The sequence below is a fragment of the Mauremys mutica genome, chromosome 1 (genome assembly GCF_020497125.1).
Source record: "Mauremys mutica isolate MM-2020 ecotype Southern chromosome 1, ASM2049712v1, whole genome shotgun sequence".
Lineage (NCBI taxonomy): Eukaryota > Metazoa > Chordata > Testudines > Geoemydidae > Mauremys > Mauremys mutica.
This window is the reverse complement of record NC_059072.1, coordinates 254,679,068-254,694,463: the sequence shown is the minus strand read 5'-3', so window position 1 is coordinate 254,694,463 and position 15,396 is coordinate 254,679,068. Positions and strand designations below refer to the sequence as shown.

The 15,396-nt window shown below is 45.4% G+C and overlaps 1 protein-coding gene across 1 annotated transcript in view; it reads left to right on the top strand.

Moving 5' to 3' along the window:
• Positions 1–15,396, top strand: part of ATP11A (ATPase phospholipid transporting 11A) — a 153,725-nt gene that overhangs the window by 88,346 nt on the left and 49,983 nt on the right. The window contains exons 11-13 of the mRNA XM_045007544.1: positions 10,125–10,275; positions 13,072–13,269; positions 14,543–14,716. Of these exons, the coding sequence (XP_044863479.1) occupies positions 10,125–10,275; positions 13,072–13,269; positions 14,543–14,716 (523 nt within the window). The remainder of the gene's footprint in view (positions 1–10,124; positions 10,276–13,071; positions 13,270–14,542; positions 14,717–15,396) is intronic.

The following is a 15,396-nucleotide window of genomic DNA, read 5'->3' as shown; positions in this document are numbered from 1 at the left end:
AATCACCAGATTATGCCATGTTCCAGTACCCTTACAATTCCACATTTTTAGCATTTAAATGTTGAGTTCAATAGACAAAACTCCTTTGAGGCACTTCAGTCTGGAACAGCATACTAAAATACAGTAAAATGGAACCAAACTGCAGAAACATTGTACTACCAGTCTGTCTCTGGCAGGGTTTCTGTGTTTTATCTAAAATGAATGATGGTCTACACAAGCAAAATGAATGGTTCTTCTTCGAGTGATTGCTCATATCAATTCCAGTTAGGTGTGTGTGCGCGCCATGTACACGGAGGTCGGAAACTTTTTCCCTAGCAGCTACCTTTCGGGCCGACTGGGGAGCCCCCTGGAGTGGCGCCAATATGGCGTTCTAGATAAGACCCTGCCAGTCCAACCCCACTTCAGTTCCTTCTTACCGCCTGTGTCGGTTGTTGGAACAGTGGTGTCTTGTTTCTCAAGTGCTCCACTAATCTCTAGCTTTCTCTTAGTAGTTACCTTTGTTAGGGTATGTCTACACTACGGGATTACTCCAATTTTACAGAAATCGATTTTTGGAAACAGATTGTATAAAGTCGTGTGCATGCGGCCACACTAAACACATTAATTCGGCGGTGTGCATCCATAGTACCGAGGCTAGCATCGACTTCCAGAGCGTTGCACTGTGGGTAGCTATCCCATAGTTCCCGCAGTCTCCCCCGCCCATTGGAATTCTAGGTTAAAATCCCAATACCTGATGGGGCAAAAAACATTGTCGCGGGTGGTTCTGGGTACATGTCGTCAGGCCCCCTTCTCCCTCCCTCCCTCTGTGAAAGCAACAGCAGACAACTGTTTCGCGCCTTTTTTCCTGGGTTACCTGTGCGGATGCCATACCACGGCAAGCATGGAGCCCGCTCAGCTCAACGCAGCAGCCATGAACGTTGTAAACACCTTGCACATTATTGTGTACTTTATGCTGAACCAGAACCTGCAAAACCAGGCGAGGTGGAGGCAGCAGCGCGGCGACGAGAGTGAGGAGGACATGGACACAGAATTCTCTCAAACTGCGGGCCCCAGCGCATTGGAGAACATGGTGTTAATGGGGCAGGTCCATGCCGTGGAACGCCAATTTTGGGCCCGGGAAACAAGCACAGACTTGTGGGACCGCATAGTGTTGCAGGTGTGGGACGATTCGCCGTGGCTGCGAAACTTTCATATGCGTAGGGCCACTTTCATGGAACTTTGTGACTTGCTTTCCCCTGCCCTGAAGCACAAAGACAACAAAATGAGAGCAGCCCTCACAGTTGAGAAGCGAGTGGTGATAGCCCTGAGGAAACTTGCAACGCCAGACAGCTACTGGTCGGTCGGAAATCAATTTGGAGTGGGCAAATCTACTATGGGGGCTGCTGTGATGCAAGTAGCCAAAGCAATCACTGAGCTGCTGCTACCAAAGGTAGTGACTCTGGGACATGTGTGATGGCTTTGCTGCAATGGGGTTCCCTAACTGTGTTGGGGCAATAGATGGAACCCATATCCCTATCTTGGCACCGGAGCGCCAGGGCAGCCAGTACATAAACCGCAAGGGGTACTTTTCCATGGTGCTTCAAGCACTGGTGGATCACAAGGGACGGTTCACCAACATCAAAGTGGGATGGTCGGGAAGGGTTCAGGAACACTAATAACAATGAGAATATTGTTTGCGTCTTCAGGAACACTAATCTGTTTAAATGGCTGCAGCAAGGGATTTACTTCCCAGACCAGAAAATAACCGTTGGGGATGTTGAAATGCCTATAGTTATCCTTGGGGACCCAGCCTACCCCTTAATGCCATGGCTCATGAAGCCATACACAGGCAGCCTTGGACAGTAGTAAGGAGTTGCTAAACTATAGGCTGATCAAGTGCAGAATGGTGGTAGAATGTGCATTTGGACGTTTAAAGGGTTGCTGGCGCCAGGGGCGGCTCCAAGCACACCAAGCGGGTACCTGGGGCAGCAAGCCACGGGGGGGCGCTCTGCCGGTCGCCGTGAGGGCGGCAGGCAGGTTGCCTTCGGTGGCATGCCTGCGGAGGGTCCTCTGGTCCCACGGCTTTGGCGGACCTCCCGCAGGCGTGCCGCCAAATCTGCAGGCCCGGGGGCCTCCCGCAGGCAAGCCACCGAAGGCAGCCTGCCTGCCATGCTTGGGGCGGCAAAATACCTAGAGCCGCCCCTGGCTGGCCCACTTTACTGACACACTCAGACCTCAGCCAAATAAATATTCCCATTATTATTGCTGCTTGCTGTGTGCTCCACAATCTCTGTGAGAGTAAGTGGGAGACATTTATGGTGGGGTGGGAGGTTGAGGCAAATCGCCTGGCTGCTGATTACACGCAGCCAGACACAAGGGCAGTTAGAAGAGCACACCAGGAAGTGCTACGCATCAGAGAAGCTTTGAAAACCAGTTTCATGACTGGCCAGGCTATGGTGTGAGAGTTCTGTTTGTTTTTCCTTGATGAAAACCTGCCCCCTTGATTGACTCATTCCCTGTAAGCCACCCACCCTCCCCCCTTCAATCACAGCTTGCTTTCAAAGGAAATAAAGTCACTATAGTTTAAAACCCATGTAATCTTTATTAATTGATTATAAAAATAGGGAGAGAACTGAGAAGGTAGCCCGGGTGGGGTGTGGGAAGAGGGAAGGAAGGAAAAGGCCACTTCAAATCTTGTTGAATGACAACCTTTTGCTTGGGCTTTCCACTGGGGTGGAGTGGCAGGGTGCATGGAGCCTCCCTCCCCTCCCCCCTCCCCCCGCGTTCTTGGGCATCTGGGTGAGGGGGCTATGGAACATGGGGAGGGCGGTTATACAGGGGCTGCAGTGGCACTCTGTGATCCTGCTGCAGTTCCTGAAATTCCACTAGACGCTGGAGCATGTCCGTTTGATCCTGCAGTAGCTGCAGCGTTGCATCCTGCCTCCTCTGATCTTCCTGCCGCCACCTCTCATCTCGAGAGTTCCTCCTGTCCTCATGTTCATTGGCCGCTTTCCTGTACTGTGATACTGTGTCCTTCCACTCATTCAAATGAGCTCTTTCACTGTGGGTTGAATGCATGATTTCAGAGAACATTTCATCTTGCGTGCGTTTTTTTCGCCGCCTTATCTGAGATAGCCTTCGGGACGAAGGAGGGAGGCTTGAAAAAATTGCAGCTGCGGGAGGGAAAAAAGGGAGAGAAGTATTTAAAAAGATACATTTTGCAGAACAATGTGTACTCTTTCATGGTGAACAACACTATTCACATTACACAGCACATGTGATTTCAGTACAAGGTCGCATTTTGCATCTTAATATTGAGTGCCTGCGGCTTTGGTGTTAGAGATCACAGACGCAGGGACGGGCAACAGAATTCAGCTTGCATACGGCCATGGTAAGCCATTGTCTTTCGGCTTCTGCAACCTTCATAAAAGCAGCGCCCTCCTTTCCCATACCAAGCAAAGCCCATTGAGTGCTGCGTTTTTTGTGTTAACGTGCAGCAGCAGAAACCAAACTTCCCGCCCCCTCATCCAATTATCTGGGATGATCACTTTACCCCTCCCCCCACTGCGAGGCTGGTATCAGGGAAGATCCCTGCTAGCCAAATGCAAACAGCTCAGCACCAGTGCCCCCCATCCCCCGCACCACTTGGCTAACTGCAGGGAAGGATTTCTTTTCAGCCACAGGCAAACAGCCCCGTAGGACCGGCCACCTCTGTCCCTTTAATTAAATTCCCGTATTTCAACCAGCTTACCATGAATGATATCACTCTCCTGAGGATAACACAGCGAGATAAAGAATGGATGTTGCTTGAATGCCAGCAAACACCGGGACCATACGCTGCTAGGCTTTGTCATGCAATGATACCAGATTACTTGCTACTAGCATGACGTGGTAAAGTGTCCTACCATGGAGGACGGAATAAGGCTGCTCTGCCCAGAAACCTTCTGCAAAGGCTTTTGGAGTACCTCCAGGAGAGCTTCATGGAGATGTCCCTAGAGGATTTCCGCTCCACCCCCAGACACGTTAACAGACTTTTCCACTAGCTATACTGGCCGCGAATGCATCCCAAGTCCTCAGGGCAAATTAATCATTAAAAAACGCTTGCTTTTAAACCATGTGTAATATTTACAAAGGTACACTCACCAGAGGTGCCTTCTATGGCTTCATGGTCCGGGATACCACCTTGGGAGGGTTGGGAGGCTACTTCAGTCAAGCTGAGAAAAAGATCCTGGCTGTTGGGGAGAATGGTGTGCTGTGTGCTCTCCGCAAGCTCGTCCTCTCCTCATCATCATCTTCCCCGTCCGCAAAATCCTCAGGCATGGCTGAGAGTACCCCCTCCTTGGAATCCACAGTCAGGGGTGGGGTAGTGGTGGCAGCCCCCCCTAGAATTGCATGCAGCTAAGCGTAGAAGCAGCATGTCTGCAGCTTTGCACCGGACCATCTGTTTGCTGCTTTGGTTTTCGGGTACGCTTGCCTGAGCTCCTTAACTTTCACGCGGCACTGTAGTGAGTCCCTATTGTGTCCTCTCTCCATCATGCCCTTGGAGACTTTTTCAAATGTTTTGGCATTTCATCTTTTGGAATGTAGTTCTGCTAGCACGGAATCCTCTCCCCATACAGCGATCAGATCAAGTATCTCCCATACAGTCCATGCTGGAACTCTTTTTCAATTCTCGGACTGCATGGTTACCTGTGCTGATCAGCTCTCCACGCTGGGCAAACAGGAAATGAAATTCAAAAGTTCACGGGGCTTTTCCTGTCTACTTGACCAGTGCATCCGAGTTCAAATTGCTGTCCAGGGCGGTCACAATGGTGCACTGTGGGATAGCTCCCGGCCAATAACATCGAATTGCGTCCACACTAACCCTAATTCGAACCAGCAATGTCGATTTCAGTGCTGCTCCCCTCATCGAGGAGTACTGAAATTGATTTTAAGAGCCCTTTATGTCGAAGTAAATGGCTTCGTTGTGTGGACAGGTGCAGGGTTAATTCAATTTAGCGCTGCTAAATTCAACCTAAACTCGTAGTATAGACCAGGCCTTAGTTAATTGTTGATAGTTTATCTTAGTGTTAAGTCTGACTCACGGCATCAGTTAGACTCACGGCGCTGATCCCGCAGCCACGACCCTCGGAGCCGTTCACACTCGAGGTCTCTGCCGACTGCTGGAACATGGTCTCGCTCGAGGTCCAGGTCACATTCGGCAACCTCACGGCACCGTTCGGACTGACGCCGTTCAGAGCGCCGATCCCCACGCTGGCTGTCGTCACGGCACCGGCCCGCAACTCGTTGCCAATCCTCTTCGTGGCACCGCTCTCCATCGCGGCACCGGTCACCAGGTCATGGTCACAAAAAGCTCTATGATGCCGATCTCTGTATGACCCTTGTCTGTCAAGGGACTCAGTGTCCCCCTTGCTCCTTTCATGCACCGCTCCTCCTTGGCCGACGCGATCCCAGTCCCCATCCAGCAGATTGGGGAGAGCTTCAGGGGTTTCTGACATTCCCCAGTCTGGCCTGGGAAGCCTCGGTCATGACCCCCTGGCGCCCAACTGGCAAACCCAGTGGCAATTTTGGACTCCCTAGGCATATCATTAGGCCCAAGGCGCCCCCCCGGTTGCCCGGCCATCATCACGGTCAGAGACCCGGCCTCCTGAGGTGATCCTCCTTTTTGATGGTCAGGGCCTGTTTGCAGAGCAAATAGATTCCCATCTGCATACCTTAAAGGACACAAGAAACACTATTAAATCCTTGGGCATGCATACCCTGGCTACCCAAAGAAAGCCGTTTAAGCCCCAGACCACCCAACAACGCCCCTTCCCACCTAGACCCAGGCAGGACTTCTCCCGTCGGAGAAGCAGGTACTCTCGACGTAGGCCATTACGTCCCCCCTGCGGACAGGTTCAAGGACAATCCAAGCCACCTCCAGGCCCTAAGCGCCCATTTTGAAGGTGCGCTGAAGGACGGACTATCAACTCACACCCCGGACAATTATCCCTTTCTGAACCGTCTATCCCGTTTCTACCATGCCTGGTCCCTTATTACATTTGACCATTGGGTCCTCCGCATGGTGCAGACGGGATATTCTATCCATTTCCATTCCATCCTGCCCTCCCACCCCCCTTTCCCTCTTCAGGGACCCTTCTCACGAGCAGCTCCTCGTCCAGGAGGTACAATCCCTCCTTGCCCTAGGGGCAGTGGAGGAAGTGCCTCAGGAGCTCAGGGGCAAGGGTTTCTACTCCTGTTATTTCCTTGTCCCCAAGGCAAAGGGAGGCCTAAGACCTATTCTGGACCTCAGGGAGCTCAACAAGTACATCGTCAACCTGAAGTTCCGCATGGTCTCCTTAGCCACAATTATTCCCTCACTGGATCCAGGAGACTGGTATGCCGCCCTCAGTATGAAAGACGCGTACTTTCACATTTCAGTTACTCCGCCTCACAGACATTTCCTCCGTTTCGTGGTGAACAAGACGCACTATCAGTTCACAGCCCTCCTGTTTGGCTTGTGCACAGCCCCTCGCGTCTTTACCAAGTTCATGGCGGTCGTGGCAGCTTTTCTTCGCTGACACCACGTGCACATCTTCCCGTACTTCGACAACTGCCTTATACGGGCCAGTCTCACCAACAAGTCCAGTCTCGAGTACAACTGGTCATGGACAGGTTCAGTCGCTTGGGCATCATGCTGAATGTCAGCAAATCTGTCCTCTCCCCTACTCAAACAATAGAGTTCATTGGTGCAGTCCTGGATGCAAACCAAGCGAGGGCTTTCCTCCCAGAGGCCCGGCGCCTGGCCATAGCAAGCATAATTACCAGCTTCTGCAAGTTTACCACCACCACAGCAAGACAGTGTCTCAGGTTGCTGGGTCAAATGGCATCCTGTACCTACATGGTGCAACACGCCAGGCTAAGACTCAGGATTCTACAGATGTGGTTGGCGTCAGCTTATCGACAGTCTAGATATGGCGCTCACGATCCCAAAGTGCACACTCGACTCCCTACGTTGGTGGCTGGATCCCCGTATGGTGGGTGCCGGGGTCCCATTCCATCCCCCTCAACCCAGCCTGACCCTGGTTACAGACACATCTGCCCTGGGATGGGGGGCCCACCTCGGGAGCCTGATAATGTAGGGCTTATGGCACGAAAGCAAGCTGTCATTACACGTCAACATCAAAGAGCTCAGGGCGATTCGCCTTGCATGCCAAGCGTTCCTTCCCCACTTACAAGGCCACTGCGTAGCAGTCCTAACGGACAACACCACGGCCATGTTCTATCTGAACAAACAAGGCCAAGAAGCCATCCTTCTGTGGGAATTCTGTTTAGCCCACTCAATCACCCTTCAAGCCTCGTACCTGCCATGTGTCCAGAACGTACTGGCGGACAGCTTGAGCAGGCGTTTTCTCACACACAAATGGTCGATCTGCTCGGACATCATTCACTCTGTTTTCCACATCTAGGGGTTTCCCCGAGTTGACTTGTTCACTTCACGGACCAACAGGAAGTGCCCAGCCTTCTGTTCCTTCCGGGGTCACAGCCCGGGCTTGATAGCTGACGCCTTCCTGATCACGTGGTCGGACTAACTGCTTTATGCCGTCCCACCATTCCCGCTGGTCCACAAGGTCCTCAAGGTCCGCTGGGAGAAGACAGACGTCATACTGGTGGCCCCTGCCTGGCCGCGCAAGTGTTGGTACCGGGTCCTGCTGGACCTGTCAATTCGGGCTCCCCTACACCTACCTCTCAGCCCCGACCTCATCTCAGAGAACCACAGTCATCTGCTACACCTGGACCTTCAGTCGCTCCACCTCACGGCCTGGAGGATCCGTGGCTGAACCAGGCTGATCGTTCCTGTTCAGACTCGGTAAGGTGGGTGCTCCTGGAATATCGCAAGCCGTCAACTAGGCTTACCTACGAGGCTAAGTGGAAGAGATTTTACAGCTGGTGCACTCAGCAGCAGGTGCCCCCGCTCTATGTTTCGATCCCGTGCATCTTGGACTACCTGATGTTCTTGAAGGACCAGCACCTAGTCTTTGGATCCCTTAGGGTTCACCTCGCGGCCATCTCTGCGTTCCACCCAGGCATGGCCGGGCGCTCGGTGTTTGCACACCCAGTCATGCAGCGTTTCCTCAAAGGTTTGGAAAAAATTCATCCTCCAACTAAGCCGCCCGTGCCTGCATGGGACCTTAACTTGGGCCTCTCCTGCCTTATGGGCCTCCCTTTCAAGCCGCTGGCCTCCTGCTCACTCCTCTCTCTGTCCTGGAAGGTCGCCTTCCTAGTGGCCATCACTTCCGCACATCGGGTGTCCAAACTACAGGCTCTCACGTGTGAACTGCCCTATACCATTTTTCATAAAGATAAAGTTCAACTAAGACCTCATCGAGCTTTTCTGCCAAAAGTGGTGTCCCGTTTCATGTGAGTCAGGATATCTTCCTGCCGGTTTTCTACCCAAAACCGCATGCTGACCTTCGGGAATAGCGCCTCCATTCTCTGTTAGAAGGGCGCTCACCTTCTATATAGACCAAACAAAGCCATTCCATAAAACAACCCAGTTATTTGTCGCCATCGCGGAGCGGATGAAAGGCACTCCGGTTTCCTCTCAGTGAATATCTTCGTGGATCACCGAGTGCATTCGTACCTGCTACAACTTGGCAAACGTCCCTCTGCCTGCGGTCACGGCTCACTCCACGAGAGCTCAGGCATCGTCAGCAGCCTTTCTAGCATGCGTTCCCCTCCAGGAAATCTGCAGGGCTGCCGTGTGGGCCTCGGTGCACATCCCACTATGCCATCGTTCAGCACTCTAGGGATGATGTGGCCTTTGGCAGAACGATTCTTCAATCTGCAGTTCCTTGACTCTGACCCCACCTCCAAGGTAAGGCTTGGGAGTCACCTAACTGGAATTGATATGAGCAATCACTCGAAGAAAAAATGGTTACCTACCTTTTCTGCAACTGTTGTTCTTCAAGATGTGTTGCTCATATCTCTTCCATTCCCCCGCACCTTCCCCTCTGTCGGAGTAGCCGGTAAGAAGGAACTGAAGTGGGGTCGGGCCGGCAGGGTCTTATATAGAATGCGATATCGGCGCCACTCCAGGGGGCTCCCCAGCCAGCCCAACGGGTAGCTGCTAGGGAAAAAGTTTCCGACGTCCGTGCACACGGCGCGCGCACACACCTAACTGGAATAGATATGAGCAACACATCTCGAAGAACAACAGTTACAGAAAGGTGAGTAACCATTTTGATTGAAAAGGAAGCCTGTTGCTTTCTGAACACACTGTCATCTATAAGGGGAGTAGCAGCTAGTGGGCTGATACTGGTTGTCAGTTATCAGAGATATCGGGGATTATTATATAGTCTCGTACTATCAGCCCCAAACCTTACCCTGGTGTCTGAGTGGCAGATAGGATGCCATTGCTTAAGCAAGCTATGGTGATCAGCCTGTGTACCTCCTGTTTCCTTTCACAACTGCTGGGAAGTGGTGAAGGAGCTCTTCTTATTGTTAAAGGTGTACAGGTCAGAGCTTTCAGTTCATGCCTATCACTGATGTTAATAACAATATTTTTGTTTTCTTACGCTTTGTGATGAAAGTTAGGCCTCATCTGCACGAGGAGGTTTTTGCCATTATATTGATATAGTTATACGAGCAAAATCTTGAGTATGGATGCAGTTATATCAGTATAAAAGTGCTTATACCAGTGTAGTTTGTGCTGGTTCAGGGAACTAATATAAGCTCTCCTGGTATAAGGATAGTTATGCCAATGTAATTGCATCTACACTAGTGCATTTACCAGCATAGTAATGTTGGTAAAATATGTGTATAAAATCTGGTTTCAGAGTAGCAGCTGTGTTAGTCTGTATCTGCAAAAGGAACAGGAGTACTTGTGGCACCTTAGAGACTCTCTAAAGTGCCACAAGTACTCCTGTTCTTTTTGTATAAAATCTGTGATCAAGTTATGCTGGTAAATTTTTAAGTTTAGACCAGGTTTTAGTGATATTATTCTCCGCTGGAGAAATACTGTAGAGAACTGATTTAACATCATAACATTATTAGATTTGTTAATTAATACTAATTAGATTTAAGGAGCTTCAGTATAAAGTTTTCATAAACTCTGTACATTTTTATATACTAATGAAAGAGTTGTTTTCTTTTGTTTGTTTTAGATCAATGAATGTATTCCTTATTGTATACCTCTGTATTCTAATCAGTAAAGCAATAATAAATACTACCCTGAAGTATGTCTGGCAGAGTGATCCATTTCGTGATGAACCGTGGTATAATCAGAAAACAGAGTCAGAAAGGAAAAGAAACCTGGTATGGAAAATTACTGTGTGTTTGTGTAACATTTAATTTTCTCTCAAGATATTCAGAAGTGACACATGTAAAACATTTTCTTTATAGTGTTCTAAATAGAAAAGTGTGGCGGGACATATAGTAACTAGGAAAGTGTAAACTTACCGTTTTTATTTTAGTCCCCCTGAGATTGTTACAGTTCCATTCCACTGTAATCCCAGAATACATGATTGTATGACGTTACGGATAACAGGAAGCCCTGCTGTTGAAGTGTATGATGAGTTGGTGTAGAGTTAGAGAAATGTTTTATTTTTAAAATATTTTTAAAAGCTATTCTATAACATTTTTAAAAGCTATTTTTTAAAAAGTATATGAAATATTTTTTCAAAAGGACACCATATTACTGAAACAGTGTCACTTACCAGACCGATATTGACTGGCTCTATTAGTTAATGATGCTTCATGGTATGTGTGACATCACAATGGAGACAAACTGGCTGACATGACTTTAAGAAGTCACTCTGTTACTTTTTGAACGTCTCTTTGCCCCCTTGTTCTTTTTGCATTTAGCACACACTAGTTAAAATATATTTCTGAATTTTAAGTGCAGATACAACACTTAACCATACTATGCTGATCTGTTGTTTTTGTTCTGTTTGTTTGTTTTTTTAATTTTAAGTCTTTGGATAACATATTTCCATACTATCCTAAATTCAAATGGAGGTATCCTGCAATCTTTTTGGCTTTATACATTTTCTGTTTCGTTAACACTTGTTTCATGAAAACCTTTTAAGTAGTGATTTTTAAATAGTATATAGATAATAGTAAAACTGAAAAGTTGAGAGGCTAAAATTTCTATATCATTTAAAGGAAAGCAAATCCCCTTGGCATGGTATCTAATTACTTTAAAAAATAAATATTGAATAAATTGTAGATGTTTGTCTAAAGTAAACATATTAATAAAATAGATGATGGAATGTTAGAAGCTATTGGCAAAGTGTGGGATATGATATATTTTTATATGGTAGCTTATGAATAGGTCTCTGAAGTTGGGGATGAGCTTCTATTGATTAGAAGTAATTTTGACTGTCTGAGGGGAAACCATTTCAGGACTTTTGAGAATCACTTAGGGGATTACTAGAGCCACTGGATATCTACAGGAAAATTTATAAAATTCAATGGCATTTAGAACAAATCAAATGAACTTGTTGGATATTTTTTTGGAGTCCTTTCTTTGTGACTTCTCACCACAATCTCTTTCCAGAGGTCTTCCCATATCATCACCTGTCTCTCTCTTCTCCCTTCTATTCCCCCATAAGGACCAAAACAAAATTCAAATATTTGATACCACATTCCAATGGAACCTGCTTCGTGGAGCATGTCCTTTTGAATTAATCCAACTATACTGCATAAAGCACATTAGCTAAGTTTTTATACTAAAATGAACAGCAGTAAAATAGTAAACAGTATTGACATTTTAAATTGGTATGATCATATACAAAGTTAATGACCCCGAGGTGAATGAGGCAGTTTACACCTGTTAGCCCCTCATGCTGTAAAAATGTACCATAAGTGGGACTTTTATATCATGCCCCACCATGTCTGTCTTATCTGTTCCTGTAGATTGATAAATACAACACTGTCATTGTTCTTTCAGAAGTAGATCTGTGCAACCATAATTTGCAGAATATTTTAATGAAAATTTATCTTGTGAAGAAAACACTTGAAATACCAAAATAGTTTCAGAACACCCTAAATTCACATATGTTTCCAGTGATCCCCTAGTGAAGAGTGATTATCAGTCATGAATTATTTCTCCTGGTCCTTGCTGAGACTACTGGCAGTGCAGTTTGGAAAAGCTTGTATTTTGTCTTTCTGCACTTTAAAATTATGTTTGAACGAACATCCAGCTTAAAGAGACTATATAGTAATAGTGTTTAGTATTCAGTTGGTACAGTATTAAAAATCCACCTAAATTGAAAGTTTATGTTTTCTTGTTGCTGGTATTAGTTATTGAGAAATCAGTATTAAACTCTTAGCTCTTAATTTTGGGCATCATTTTGCAGCCTTTCTTCACATAAATAATTTTTCTTACCAATAAGATTGGATTTTGCAACCTTTACTCCCACAAGTAATACTTGTATGATCTTAGTAACTGTGATTTCTAGGCTTACTAATGGGAGTAAAGGTTGCACAATTCAGTCCTTTATTTCTAAATTGCTTAAAATCTGTAATTTATTATCTATGGAGAAAACATTAAAGTAATAATATATACATGTGAATACCTTGCTATTTCATTGAGACAGGGAGGCCCTTTATTTGAAATATGGGAAATGCCTGTAATCTGTACAAATCAGCAAACCTTGCCACCTTTTCTTGCTGTTTTGGTTTTTCTTTTATGATATTCTGTGAATATTAATTTTTCATCATTCATAGGTAGTCATTCATTCGAAACTCTAGAACTTTGTAATACATTGATATGTAACTTAATTATGAGAATTACAAAGTTTGTTTCTCCTTCAAAGCTCTTTCTTCCTCATGCTTGATTAGTAGTGAAGTTGGAATCATAACAGATGTATACAAATGTGCCAGTTTCTGACTTCACTGTATAGTGAAGCATGGAGAGAAAATGACGGTGATGGAGAAATGCAGAAATGTAAGCTTAGGGTTGACAGTAACTGAGAAGATTTTTCTTTTAAATGGTTCCACTTAATGTTTGAAAGACATTTGAAAGATAAACGCGTAAATAACCATTTTAATCTTTTAATTTCCACTGATTAATGAAAAATCAATGTTTTGGTTTTGTTTCTTTGGCAGATACTTAGAGCATTTACAGACTTCCTTGCGTTCATGGTTCTTTTCAACTACATTATTCCTGTATCAATGTATGTCACAGTGGAAATGCAGAAGTTTCTTGGTTCTTATTTCCTCACTTGGGATGAAGAAATGTTTGATGAGGACACAGGTGAAGGACCTCTGGTGAATACTTCTGACCTCAATGAGGAATTAGGACAGGTAAATTCCTCATAGAAGTTCTAATTTATGATAAAAATGTATCAATAGTTTCTAACACTTCAAGAAAAATAACCTAATTATGGTCATTTTTGGCTTTTATAATTAATTTTTGTCACTTCAAAATGTGCTGTTCAAGATTTGGTCTGGATTTTCAAAAGTGTTCTTCAGTTTTAGATGTCCAACTTGATACCCATAAGGCTCGATTTTCAGAGGTGCTGACCACCCAAGTCAGTGGGAAGTTGGTGAGAATTGTAGGTGCTCAGAGCCTCTGAAGATCAGGCCTGAGGTTTGTCAAGTTGTGCATCCAAACTTAGTGGACTTAGTTGTATGCAGTGTTGTTGTAGCCATGTCGGTTCCAGGGTATTAGAGAGACAAGGTGGGTGAGGTAATACCTTCTATTGGATCAACTTATTTCTTTTAACGTGTGTGATAATTTCAAAGGCTTTTAAACATTATGATTAATAGTAATTGGGAGAAGTATTGCTTTACAAATTATTAACATCATTAGTTTAAATGATGTATTTGGCATGGCTTGCTGTCAGTTACTCAAAAAAAAAAAAAAAAAACCCCAATTTTGAGCTGTTATAGTAGTCTGACATATCAGTTGTCCCTGCTAGAGGTCACATTTCATTTTCTTTTTACCACTGTGGGTTTTGAATTCCATGAAGCTCTATGGAAGGTGAAATAAAAACTAATGTTCAGGTGAAGAGTGCAGTTGCTAGACCTACACTGTAACTATGTTTTGTCTGTTTTTGCATAATTGCTATGGTCCAGATTCTGATCTTACTAGTCACTTACATACACGTTAGTATGTAATGCTTGAGTAATTCTGTTGACATCATTGTAGTCACTCTGGATTTACATTGGTATAACTATAATCAAAACCTGGGCTTATGCATCAGATATCAAGTCATTGACAGGTGTAAGCCATGTGCAACCTGTTTCCAGAAATAGCTCTTGCAGATAAGGGATTTAACACGGGAAAGGAGGAGGATGGAAGTGAGAAAAATGGATTAAGTGCTTCACTGCTGTCTCACATACATTCTTTGTCAGGTGAAACTTAGTTCTGCAGCTATCTCGTGTACTGCAGAACCTTTCAGGTGCTGCCTGTATTTTGACAAAAGTTGACACCCCAGAGGACGCTATTGTGTTCTTCTTTGTTGAGGACCAGCAGCTTAGGGCTTGAAAATTATACAACTTGAGTTATGAACAGAGACATTCTCAGTGTCTGACAATATATCCAGTTCTCTTTAATTAATTTATTTCTTTTCAGGTTGAGTATGTCTTCACAGATAAAACGGGAACATTAACTGAGAACAATATGGAATTCATAGAATGCTGCATTGAAGGGCATGTTTATATACCTCATGTCATCTGTAATGGGCAAATCCTCCATGATTGTACAGGCATTGATATGATCGACTCTTCTCCAGGAGGAAGCGGGAAAGTACGATGCTCCTTTAAAAAAAAATATGAAAATGAACTGATCTTTATGTTGGAAAGAAAGCTATAAATATAATGTCCCAGAGATTTTAGTAAACTAAGTGGGTTTCTGGTGGAATTGTATCACAGCATAAATATTTTCCTCTTGTAGTTTACTCTAAGGAAACTGGAAACTTCAAAGCACTGCTGGGGGAACGCTCCCCCGGCAGCACTTTAAAGTGCAAGTGTGGTCGCGCGTGAGCACTAGGAGAGAGATCTCTCAGCGCTCCTGGTAATCCACCCCCATGAGGGGATTAGCTTCGAGTGCTGGGAGCGTGTCTCCCAGCACTCGGAGCCTGTCTACACTAGCGCTTTAAAGCGCTCAGACTTGCTGTGCTAAGGGGGGGTGATTTTTCACCCCCCGAGCCAGCAAGGTAGAGGACTATAAAATGTAAATGTAGACAAGCCCTAAGGGATTTATTTGCTTACCAAGTAATGTCCAAGAGAATCCACTTTATAAAATTGTAAAATATCATTAAATGAAAACTAAAATATGAAACTTTACCAAGTTAATAGCTAAACATCTATAATAAGTTAGTTGACTGATTAAAGTAGAAATCAGTCATGATAGTATAAGACAAAAACTATGACAAAAGGGAAAAATGGGTGCTAAAAGCATATTATATAGCCTTCATAAATTTAAAG